General features: G+C 41.6%; 1 protein-coding gene across 2 annotated transcripts in view; it reads left to right on the top strand.

Annotated features, from left to right (window-relative positions):
- Positions 1 to 11,311: 11,311 nt before the first annotated feature.
- The window catches only part of LOC136423757 (retinol dehydrogenase 10-B-like), a 33,047-nt gene continuing 32,144 nt past the window's right edge, over positions 11,312 to 12,214 (top strand). The window contains exon 1 of one of the 2 annotated variants that reach the window (XM_066412038.1): positions 11,312 to 11,586. In XM_066412038.1, the coding sequence (XP_066268135.1) occupies positions 11,327 to 11,586 (260 nt within the window). In that variant the 5' untranslated portion in view covers positions 11,312 to 11,326. The remainder of the gene's footprint in view (positions 11,587 to 12,214) is intronic. The other variant, XM_066412037.1, reaches the window with a different exon arrangement.

The raw sequence follows: 12,214 nt of genomic DNA, 5'->3' as shown, positions 1-12,214 counted from the left end.
TGTTCACCTTTCCTAAAAGTACCTACATCTCAAGTATGACATCTGTAGCTCTTACGGTAAGGGAAATACAAGTTTATGCATAATTTATGCAAATGAGGTCCTCATTAGCATAAGTCATGTCCAGGTATATTGACCTTTCCTAAAGGTACCTACATCTTAAAGATGACATCCGCAGCTTTTACGGTGAGGGAAATACAAGTTTATGCATAAATTATGCAAATGAGGTCGTCATTAGCATAATTCATGGCCAGGTGTGTTCACCTTTCCTAAAGGTACCTACATCTCAAAGATGACATCTGCAGCTTTTACGGTAAGGGAAAAACAAGTTTCTGCATAAATTATGCAAATAAGGTCCTCATTAGCATAATTCATGTCCAGGTATATTGACCTTTCCTAAAGGTACCTACATCTTAAAGATGACATCCGCAGCTTTTACGGTAAGGGAAATACAAGTTTATGCTTACATTATGCAAATGAGGTCCTGATTAGCATAATTCATGGCCAGGTGTGTTTACCTTTCCTAAAGGTACCTACATCTCAAATATGACATCCGCAGCTTTTGCGGAAAGGGAAATACAAGTTTATGCATAAATTATGCAAATGAGGTCCTCATTAGCATAATTCATGGCCAGGTGTGTTCACCTTTCCTAAAGGTACCTACATCTCAAAGATGACATCTGCAGCTTGTACGGTAAGGGAAATACAATTTTCTGCATAAATTATGCAAATAAGGTCCTCATTAGCATAATTCATTGTCAGGTGTATTCACCTTTCCTATAGGTACCTACATCTTAAATATAACATCCGAACCATGTAACATAAGGTACATATAGCTTTCTGCAATACCATTAGTAGAGCTACCACCGCACATCTACTTGGTTTTTGGCAGAAGAAGAAGAAGAAGAAGAAGAAGAAGAAGAAGAAGAAAGAAGAAGAAGAACAGGCAAGCAAAAACAGTATATCCCCCTTCCCACTGGAAGGGGAATATAATGAATTGAAGTACTTGACCGAACGTTAACGTTATATGAAAATAAGGAGACCCGATATAATCGTTGATTTCGTTTCTGCCTGAAATTGAGAAAACAATGCGTAATAACAAAGCTAGGCCACATCGAACATGTTAACAGAAGCACGAGTTGGGACCTTTATTCATACATGTATAAGAAAATATATTGTAATCATTCATGTGGCATCATGACTGTGACTAGTACATAATGCTGGCTCTATACAATATACCAAATGAATATGTTTCAAACGTCTGTCAGATCCATTGCAAAAACGTTCTAGATGCCGTAAAAAGGCATTTGCACATGTCGGTACACTGAATGTGTTGCACGGTTATTGTGTATGCAAGCTGTAATAAGAATGCTCCTCGTCACAAACTTACAGGAGGACACAGTGCAGCCCTCATACCAAACAGGTATAAATTGGAATTAGTCTGTAATCCGATGTGTTTTTCTTGAGGCGAGGTACTAACAAATCCGATGAAACTAATAGTATGCGGTTCGAGTAGACCATTGTCTAGCTGTCTGTTGAAGACAGAATAAAAAGACGGGTGATTTTTGAGGCACGGAAATTCAGGCAGACAGCCAGGACACGGCAATAGCGGAGAGAACTTCAGTTGAGACAAGTGAGCAGCCAGCCAGCATTAGTACTAGTCACAGTCAGTATGCCGCATGACTCAGGAGACTCCAGTACCCAGTGTACAGGAAGCCTTGTCTACGTTCTTGATGTGCTATACAAACCCGGATCTAAATTCATGATGATTTTAATGTTGACATCAGTGTTAGTAACTGTTTTATTGAATACAGGGACAAAAGACTAGTTGGTTATAATACCATGTTTCATCGCTTCAATTCTTCTTACATGCTTTTTGGTACAATGTATTCAAGTTTGAAAATGTGGATATCTTGTTTTTTTCGCCCGCGCGCACTAAATTTGGGGTCTGCAGAGGATGTTATCCATAAAATTTATTTGCTGTGGCCTAACTGTTACAGGTATGGTACAGCACATAGGAAGGCCCATAAGTACAATGTGGAGCCTATCTATTTCTATTCACTGTGGGTACATGTTCTCATGGAATATCTAATTACGTTCTTTTCTTTCCTTTTAATGCATTTTATAATTTATAAAAGATGATGGATTAGTTGGTAGCAAAGTGACATTGTCGACGAGGGATTTTTTCAGACCATCCCTGCTGACAAGGTAAAGAAACTGTTTTAGCATTTCAGGAAATGCACATCAAGCATAGCCTAAAGTCGGATTCCTATCAACAATCACACCATCCATACCACACCATCATGTACCACATCAACTGCGGCAACATAATATAAATTGCACTCTCAAAAAGACATGCAAATCCAACTATAAATATGACAATTCGGCTCTGGAGCAACATGTTAACACACACCATGCCACGTTTCCATGGATAAATTCCCCATGGAACTGGGAAGGGCTCACTTCAAGTATATATAAAGGGGCAACAACGTTTGATGAAATGTAAATAAACGGTGCACACCCCAGTTCTTCCGCGACCGGGGTAGAAGTGCGCGACAAAAAAGTGACGGAAGGGTTTCGAGGGGCTGGGTTTGAGTTGAGATTTCTCATAATGTGCTTCGAACTGACATTAGATACTAGCATGGCTGAAAAGCGTATGAATTGGTGTGTTTTGGGTGAAAATTGCGTTTCGATCTGAGCCTTACTTCCGGATATCCATCCGCGTTGATGGTGAAATGTCCCTTGGCCGGAGATTGACCTTTGTTGCGTTCTGTGGGTCATGCCGACATGCATCTGTCGCGCCGTGGATGATTAAAGAAATCTAAGTACTAGAATTTTCTTTATAATTGGCTCAACTGTACGCTAGGTGTTTCTCTTTCTGACAACATCAGTCGTTTCTACCTAGAAAATGTTTTCTACGAGTTTTATCCTACGCAAAAGTGCCAAAATTTGACCATCGTTTTTGACGTGAAAATTATGTTTTTGTCTCCTGATTTACCAAAATTAGAGAGGTTGAAGAAACAGAACTCAGCTGGTCCTATAGCGGAAGGGATAGGCTTTCATCCCGTACACAGTTGATTTACTTCGGAATAATTCCTTGGAAGAGACAGTACCTAGACTCGAGGGTGCGCAGCCTCCAATTGAAACCCCAAGTAAACTGGGGTGTGCTCCCTAAAGTTTAATTTGTCAGAAATGTATGAATGCATATTGCTAAGTAAGAAAGTTAATTGCAATAAAGAAGTCTGTAGACAACAGTAATTTATAATCTGGCCATACTTATCATCACATAATATGCATGGAAATAGCAAAGTTTAGTCATCTGGGAACTCATGTTCATAGGATCTGGGCCCGCCTTCCCCATGCACCAAAACGTTCCTTTGATGTAACGTGTTAATTGTTGGTGCCCCTGTACTGTGGCAACTTGGGGATATAGCGTCAACACAGCAAGGTTCGGCGGTTTCACAGAACAGTTTAAAAGCAATTTTGTGGACAAGTTTGTAGACAAATGAATGTGTTTTTATGCATACATACTGGTAAAGTACACATTCTTCCTGTTGCTACTGTTGTTGTCAATTTCTAAATGTTCTTTACATAGGGTATTGAAAAAAGAAAGTGTTGCACACTGATCCGAGTGAACTGAGATAATTTGCTGTTATCTACTAGAGACTGGGGGTATGCATATTTGGGAAGTGAGAATACATTATTTTTTATGTTTGTTCTATGGAATGATGCTATTTTTAAAAGACATATAATGATGATATATGCCTTGGGAGCCCGTGTGATACAACTCTTGTACCCCGTGTGATACGGAAAATTATCACATGGCCAGATGGTGTCGACCAATCAGAAGCCTCCATTGCCCACAATAAGTGGTCTGTTATCACGCCATAACACACCACTTATTGACGTCATGTCAGAACACAACCGTTCCATTTTGTAGAGGGGGTATCTTTTTGATGAATCTTTTTCTTAACCTTGTTTAAAAAATCTTTATAACAGTTGCATTTTGTAGAGGGGGTTTCTATTTGATGAATCTTTTTCTTAACCTTGTTTAAAAAATCTTTATTGTCTTAGAATTCCTAAAAATTTCCTTAGAATACATGAAAAAGGGAAAACAAATTTAAAATTCCCAAAAATGTTCCGCGTGTTCCATTTGCTGTTGGCCAAAGAAACCACGTTCTATCTAAGGTTCCGCGCGTTCCATTTCCTGCTGGCCAAAGAACCTGTGTTCTATTCAGGTTACCTAAGGTCATGTTGCAGGGAGATTCTTCAATGATAACATTTTCTGACTGACCTGAAACCGACCCTCCTATCCTGTGTTGTTGAAATAAATAAATCAGGCAACAGTTGTACATATTCTTCATCATCTTCTGTTAAAAAAGGACAAATGTGAATTCTGAAATGCATTCTTAATAGTAAAAGGGATCTATGCGTCAAACAGAAATTGTCTACTCTTATATGCGTCAGTTTGGATAAGCTATATGATAATAACGTTAATGACCCGCCTCTTCCTCGGTGTATATGGTGTCATAACGCCTGGTCATGTGCTATAACCACCTCATAAAACCACCTCGTTCGCTTCGCTCACTCGGTGGTTTTATTCGGTGGTTATAGCACATGGCCAGGCGTTATGACACCATATACACCTTGGGGCGGGTCATTAACCCTTAATTATGTCATACCTGGGCCTGATACGGGTGTTCCGGACCGTGTGATAACTATCCGGATCACATAGGGTTCGGGAGTGTTATCACACAGGCTTCCATAGAATATTTCGAATGCATTTCGAGCGTGCCGGTTGCGCCGCCGTCGGAAATTCGAATACCGGATTCGGAGATTAGAATCAATATTGTGGCAGTTTTGTGTTCGAGGACACAAAACTCCCTCAACTTCTGGCGCATTCCGCATTGAAATGTGTGTTTTCTCGGGGGGGGGGGGGGGGGGGTACGATCAAGCTACGGCCGTCAGGCGATCCGACCCGCGGTCGGGCTGGCACCTCGGGTGATACGGAATACCCCGTGACTCATGCCCGTAGCCAGGGGGGGTTCGGGGGGTTCGTCCGAACCCCCCCACAGACTTGAAGGTCCACTTTTTTAGGCTTGAAGGTCCACTTTTTTAGGCTTGAAGGTCCACTTTTAAATGTTCAAGATTTTTTTCAAGGCGGACTTACTTGTATCACCAGCAACCCCACAGAAGCTAGAATGCTAGAAAAAACTTTGTCTCTGATTTTTCCTCTGAATTTCTCTCAAAAACACAGAAAATGCCCTTTCAGAAGGTTCAATTCTTAGAATTTGAAACGCGCGAAGGTCCACTTTTTAATGTACAAGGTTGTTTTTTCTAGGTGGACTTATTTGTATCACACCAGCGGAGCTGGAATTCCTAGAAAAAACTGCTAACTTTGTCTCTGATTTCTCTCTTTAAAATCCTCTCAAAAACACAGGAAATGCCATATCAGAAGGTTCAATTTTTAGAATTGCCGTAGGCCGCCAGGGCGATCCGACCCGCGGGAGGGCTGGGCTGTATTTTATTTATGTCATACCTTGATCATACCCACCCAAGAAAACACACATTTCAAAGCGGAATGCGCCAGAAGCTGAGCCCGGGAGTTTTGTGTCCTCGAACACAAAACTGCGACAAAATCGATTCTATTTCTGACAGTTTTCAAGCAATCCTCGCCATAATCATTCTTAATCTTCACTTGAAAGTTCATCTGTGTTGGTAGAAGTCATTCTGAATGGAGTTTGAACTATAAATGCCAACACAAAAATTGGACTTACCCAAATTTTCGGAGACGGAGGGCGCCATAGACTTTCTGCAACCTATGATCCACTGCTGTCCGAGTCACGTGTCTCATCTGCATAACGTGACGTCACAGAAGCAGTGGATTGCTCACTCCTTGAAAAAGACTGGAGCTGTTCAGTCGAAAATTTGGGTAAGTCCAATTTTTGTGTTGGCATTTATAGTTCAAACTCCATTCAGAAAATTGATTCTAATCAGTCTCCGAATCCGGTATTCGAATTTCCGACGGCAGCGCAACCGGCGCGCTCAAAATGCATTCGAAATATTCTATGGAAGCCTGTGTGTTAACACTCCCGAACCCCATGTGACCCGGATAGTTATCACATGGTCCGGAACACCCGTATCAGGCCCAGGCTTGACATAATTTCCCGTATCACATAGGGTTCGGGAATTGTATCACACCGGCTTCCATAGAATATTTCGACTGCATTTCGAGCGCGCCGGTTGCGCCGCCGCCGAAAATTCGAATACCGGATTCGGAGGTTGGAATCAGTGTTGTTACAGTTTTGTGTTCCAGGACACAAATCTTCCTCAGCTTCTGGCGCATCCCGCATTGAAATGTATGTTTTCTCTGGTGGGTGTGACATAAATAAAATACAACCATGACGTTGTACACCGGCGGGTCGGATCGCCCTCAACGGCCGTTGGGCGATCCTACCCGCGCTCGGGTGATACGGAATACACAGTATTTCACCATAAAGTCCGTTGATCTTACTCTCCAAGCAGAGGAGTGGGTCCGGCAGGTTTTTGACGTGTTTTTAGGCGTTTTTGTCGGGCTTTCTACTTTGTCATGTTTTTTTTTTTGTCTAGCCAAGGGTTGGCTAGGCGTTTTTGTCGGTCTTTCTACTTTGTCATGTTTTTTTTTGTCTAGCCAACGGTTGGCTAGACAACACAAAAAAACATGACAAAGTAGAAAGCCCGACAAAAACGCCTAAACCACGTCAAACTTATAACTTTATAACTTTATTGCAAGTTCATGCCCGAAGGCTAATTGCAGACAAACAAGTACATGGGAATACATGGGAATCAAAAATAGGTATCTAGGCTACTGTCAAAGTTCTAAGTTAACTAAGGTTGACTATGGTTGGGTTTGACTTCTTTTTTGAAGGCAGTGGAAAATGAAGAGACCCACGTTTTTCATCGTAAGTGGGTTTGTTGATTTTAGTAGTGATATGGATTTTTGTAAGCTATTCAAATGGTGAAAGCTAGGAGAATTAACGGAAGCTGTTTTATATAAATCGTTTCTTTCGGCCTCATATAGAGGGCATTGGCAAAGGAAATGTATTTCATTTTCCACTGCGTTCATTGTACAAAACTTACACATTCTCTCGTGAGCGGGCAGCTTTTTATATCTACCCTTTTCTATTTCTAGTGGATGTGCACTTATTCGTATCTTACACACAGCTGACCGTTGTTCAAAATCTTTGTTGGAAAGATATTTTTCCATTGAGTATTCTGTTTTAACATTCCTATAAAATCTTAACTTACTGTCATCGATAGATAATTAATAAAGAAAACTTTGAATGTAAATGTCGGTCAGCCTTTACATATATGTTGTATGTCTAGATCGAGATTGTTGGCGTTCCAGATAAAGGAGTATCCGCTATTGTCAAGTTCATCTTTCACATGTTGTAACCAGTTTTTCTTGTTGCTATTCACTTGGGAAGACTGTTGATACAATAGAGCATCTACTTGTAAAGGATGAGTCAAAGGATCGAGTTGTCTGAGGCGCAACCAATACTTAACTATGCGGATTGACACATCTAAATCTACCGGGAACACTCCAAGCTCTGCTTTACTTGCTATATTACTGGAATTTCGGTGCACTCCAAGAATATTTTTACAGAAACGGTTCTGCATAGTTTCAATCGGACACCTGTCATTCAAATGGTCCTTGCCCCAAACTTCACTGCCATATAACATAATAGATTTAACACACACATCAAATATTCTTAACAGGGCCTTAGGGGACAGAGGTGAGCGAAAGAGCGGTTTGAGACTGAAAAGGGCTTTGCGTGCTTTTAAGGACAACTGTTTTTTTTGCTAAGGAAAAAGTGCCTGATGAGGACAACAATAGTCCCAGATAACAATAAGAATTTGTTATTTCAATAGTATCTGAGCCAAAGGAAAATTTCACATTTTTTACTGATCGTCCAGATTTGTTGAAAATTACAACTTTAGTTTTCTTCATGTTTACTTGTAGTTTCCATTTTGTACAGAACATGTTCAGTCTATCCAAGGCACGTTGTAATCCTTTTTCCGACTCTAAAAATATCACGACATCATCAGCATATAATAAACAAGGAACAAGTAGATTGTGTAGAGTGGGGGGTTCACAGTCGGGATTATCTAATTCTTTGACTAAATCATTTATGAATAAGTTAAAAAGTGTGGGAGAGAGGTTACATCCCTGTCTCACGCCTCTATCAGTAGTGAATAATGGTGTAAGACCCGTAGAGGTTTTGACGCAGGTCTTTGGATTAGAATACATTGATGTAAGTAAACTATTCTTCGTTTTCACAGAACGTTCGAAAACCGCTACGTCACGCGCGGGCGCCATGTTGGATGATAACCTGGCAGAATATAGAACAACGGCGCCATCTAAGTTACCTGCGGGTCCGAGTGTGCTGCTTTTGTCTCCACACTGTGGATCATTAAGTAGTCTAGCCAACGCTTGATATAAGGAAAAGGTTACAACAATAGGTTTTGATCCGTATGTCTTTAAAACAATCGGCATTTCAGGAGGTTTTTATATACTCAGCTTACCCCAAAACAAGGCTAACTGTGATCCACTCAAATGTTTTATTATCATACGCGCCGGGCACATACATTTTACGATGATCGCAGGTAAGTAGCAAATAAAATAAGCTATCGCCGAGCAACGATGTCCAAATTGTTTCCAGCGTTGTGCGATCTTTCCCCTGCGGCTCTTATGGATAACCGCCTGGCCGCTTTTGTGCTTCTCAGTAACCGACGAAATGTGGATCTGTTGAATAAATTTTAATGCTTGATCTGACACGTGGAAAATCTTCCAAGTACGTAGGCTCCACTTTGGGACGATGGCAAAATTGTGTACATTTCTTCACAAGCCTTTCCAGTTGTATTTTCCGTCGCCGGGAATTTTACGTGCGTACTTCTGTCTTCAATGATACGGGTCATCACTTTGCCAGGATCATAGATAGAGGCAAAAAAGGACCAATACAATACAAAAGAAAACTAAATCGATAGTTCGTAAATCAAATCAGTAAATAGGTGTAACGTTAACGTTAGCTTTGTAAAGAAAACTCTGATAAACTTTCTTGTACAACTTATCAAAAGAGTCTGTTCACGTGACTTTGTGAACGAAACTATAATAACGGTTTATTTAACAAAATTACAGAAAGCATAATTTCATTCATTCATTTGATTAGGGCCATACCAACTTGATTTAATGGATGACATCGCCTGTTCTCCAAAGGAAAAAAGGTCACCTCTTCCGAGGTTCCACGGAACTCCAGAACTTGCAAACTTAGATCGCCGCAAAAGGCCAGTGTTGTGCCAGCTTGTCGTAAAACTCGTTATGTACTACCACAAAATACGTCAGCATTAAAGTTCACAAGTAAACTGGGGACGTAATTGTGGATTGGTATGCCATCGACGTTGGGTGTTACGTTTGTACTGTTGTACGCGGCGGCCAGCGAGTATCGCCCAGACAATTATATATTTCAAAGACGTCCTATCCAGTTAATTCCTACGAATGATACGTTTCTTTTGTAACGATGAGACACGTGAGAGCACATGGGAGAGGAGTTGAGGCATCGGCATAGAGGTCTTACAGCGAGATTTGTGTGAACTATGGAATACTTAACATGGAGTTCAATGCCATGTACATTGTATGTTGAAACAGCCCTTATAAGTATTCTCATCATCTACTGTCCTGAGCCAAATACCTTCTAATGATGTACATGTACTTCTTTGATCGTTCTTGACAATATATTAAACATTGATCATTTGAACTTCACCTGCTAAGATGAACAAGACAATCTACATGTACCTCCTACAAATGAAGACTAGTTGTTTGCTTGATACACTATGTTCTGTGGTTCAATTCACAATACCAGCTCTGAAGTCCTGTGGTTTAGCAGCATTTTATTTTGCTGGATTTTTCTTTTTTTTCGCCCGCGCGCATTAGTTTTGGGGTCTCCAAATTCACGCCCCACTTCTGATTCTGAACAAATTCATCGAGCGACGGAAGAGGGTCTTCAGAGCATTGTGCAATTTAAAGCTTAAACGACAATCGCCGGATTCTACCGACCACTGTTGCCCGATAGCCTGACAAAATCGCGCTCCTAGGGGCCGGCCCGGCGGATACCGCCCCCTAGTGGTGGGGGGTTCGGGCGGGTGGTGGTGGTCATTAACCTCCGCCCGAAAGCTTGTGTAAACACAGGCTACTTTAGAAACGGTGAGTAGGTCGTATCCTGTACTCCTTGGGCCCGCAGTTAACTATTCAAACTTCCAGCCCGTTTCTGAATAAAACATCTGCCTTCCACGGACGGGTCTACCGTCACAACACGCAGCCATACAGAGATCGAACAGCTTATCATCCAACATGGCCGACTTCACGTTCGAACGCGATTGTGACGTCACGTGAAAACGAAGAATAGAATTTACCACCTATTCCCGAACTTAGTAATTTGTAACGGAGTCCCTCTCTCCACACACAGTCAAATGCTTTTCTAAAATCTACAAAACATGCATATAAACGTTTGTTAGTATTGGTGTGTTTAGATATTAGCGAGTCAATGACAAACAGATTATCACTTGTCCTAAAGTTTTTTCTGAAACCTGACTGATTTGGGGAGAAAATGGAATGTTCGTCTAAATAGTTAGTGAGGCGTGTGTTCAGAATTGTTGTGAATAACTTGGCAAGACAACTAGTGACAGAGATCCCCCTATAGTTGTTAGGGTCGTCTTTGGAGCCGCCTTTGTGTATGGGGACAATATGACTTTCACACCATTTTTGCGGAAAGTGGCCTGATGACAGGATTAAATTGAATAATTTGGCCAACGGATTTATAAGGATATGGGCAGCACTTTTCAACATTTCATTAAGTATCAAGTCGTTTCCAGAGGCTTTACTGTTCTTTAATTTGGAGATTGCTAGTCGGATTTCGTTTTGATTTATCCCTGTGTCTAAGGGATTATACGTTTCCGAATCACTCTCTAAAACCTGCCGGACCCACTCCTCTGCTTGGAGAGTAGAGTTGACTAGGATTCCTCGACAGCCCGTGACACCGGACCACTTTTAGTAGGAGGAAAAGTACACCCTCGTTGATTAGATTGCATATTGTTCTTTTTCCACTTGAGGGAAACGGAGAAAAACATACTAACATTAGTAAAGTTATTTATTAGAAAATTATGATTGAAATTTGATGTACTTAAATCTTTTTTTATTGAGCGGGGCAAAGTAAGTAAATCTAACAAGGACTTTTAATATCCTTGTTTCAGCAACCCTCCGGAAAAGCAAGGGATGATCATTCCTCCTGATTGAATGTTGGCCCCAGCTTGCGAAACAGAAATCGTGGCATGCAGAGTGGGTCTGTGCGGACATGATGTGTCTGCAGAGTCTAGTGTGCTCTCAGCTCATTTAACACCTCGTTTTCCGCCGGCTGCAGCACTGATCCGCCATGGGGTTTGTCCAGCTCGGTTGGCTGATCTGGAGGGTAACTTGCGCTTTTGTTTCTGCGCTTGCTCACGTTTTCTTACCTGCACGGAGGAAGTCTGTGGAGGGAGACATCTGTGTGATCACAGGTAGGTGTGGACGTCTGACGTTAGCCGTGGCGACTCTTACTTTTACTTGCTGTCTTGTACATCATGTCGCCACGGCTAGTCTGACGTGTTCGTTATACACGGACACGGATGTAACGTTAGATCGAGAAGGGAGGGGCTCGTCGCTGACCAAGGTACAGTGTAGGCACTGTTGTGGTAGCTGGGGCAGCCCCGGGTGCTGCGCCTATCACCGTGAAGCCTTCAGGGGGAAAACAGGATAGTGAGTCTTATACAAGTTGTTGATTTTGTTGTTTTTATATTTTGCCCATAGTTATTCTTCGAGTAACTTCTGAACTCTGAACTGAGGAAATCAGAAGGAAATAAATATCCATCGGGCTTTAATATAATCAACGGCTGGTAGCTGCGCAGGGTGTTCAACTGCAGTAAGGTTTGAGCGAGTGCACGCAGAGGCGTTTTGTTAAACTGGCGAAGTGTTGATGGTATTAGTCAGTAAAGCTATGTCCAAGGTAGTGTAGACACGGTCAGCAGGCAGCGGGCGTACTGTATGCAATGAAATTTGCCTTTGAAAATGCGTAAAATAGCTTGAGTAGGGCCTACGCAGCGTACCACTATAAACAAACACTACATCAGCGGCTGTACAACACTCAAA

The sequence above is a fragment of the Branchiostoma lanceolatum genome, chromosome 18, assembly GCF_035083965.1.
Source record: "Branchiostoma lanceolatum isolate klBraLanc5 chromosome 18, klBraLanc5.hap2, whole genome shotgun sequence".
Classification (NCBI taxonomy): domain Eukaryota; kingdom Metazoa; phylum Chordata; class Leptocardii; order Amphioxiformes; family Branchiostomatidae; genus Branchiostoma; species Branchiostoma lanceolatum.
The sequence above is the reverse complement of the archived record's forward strand: the minus strand, read 5'-3'. Positions and strand labels throughout refer to the sequence as shown.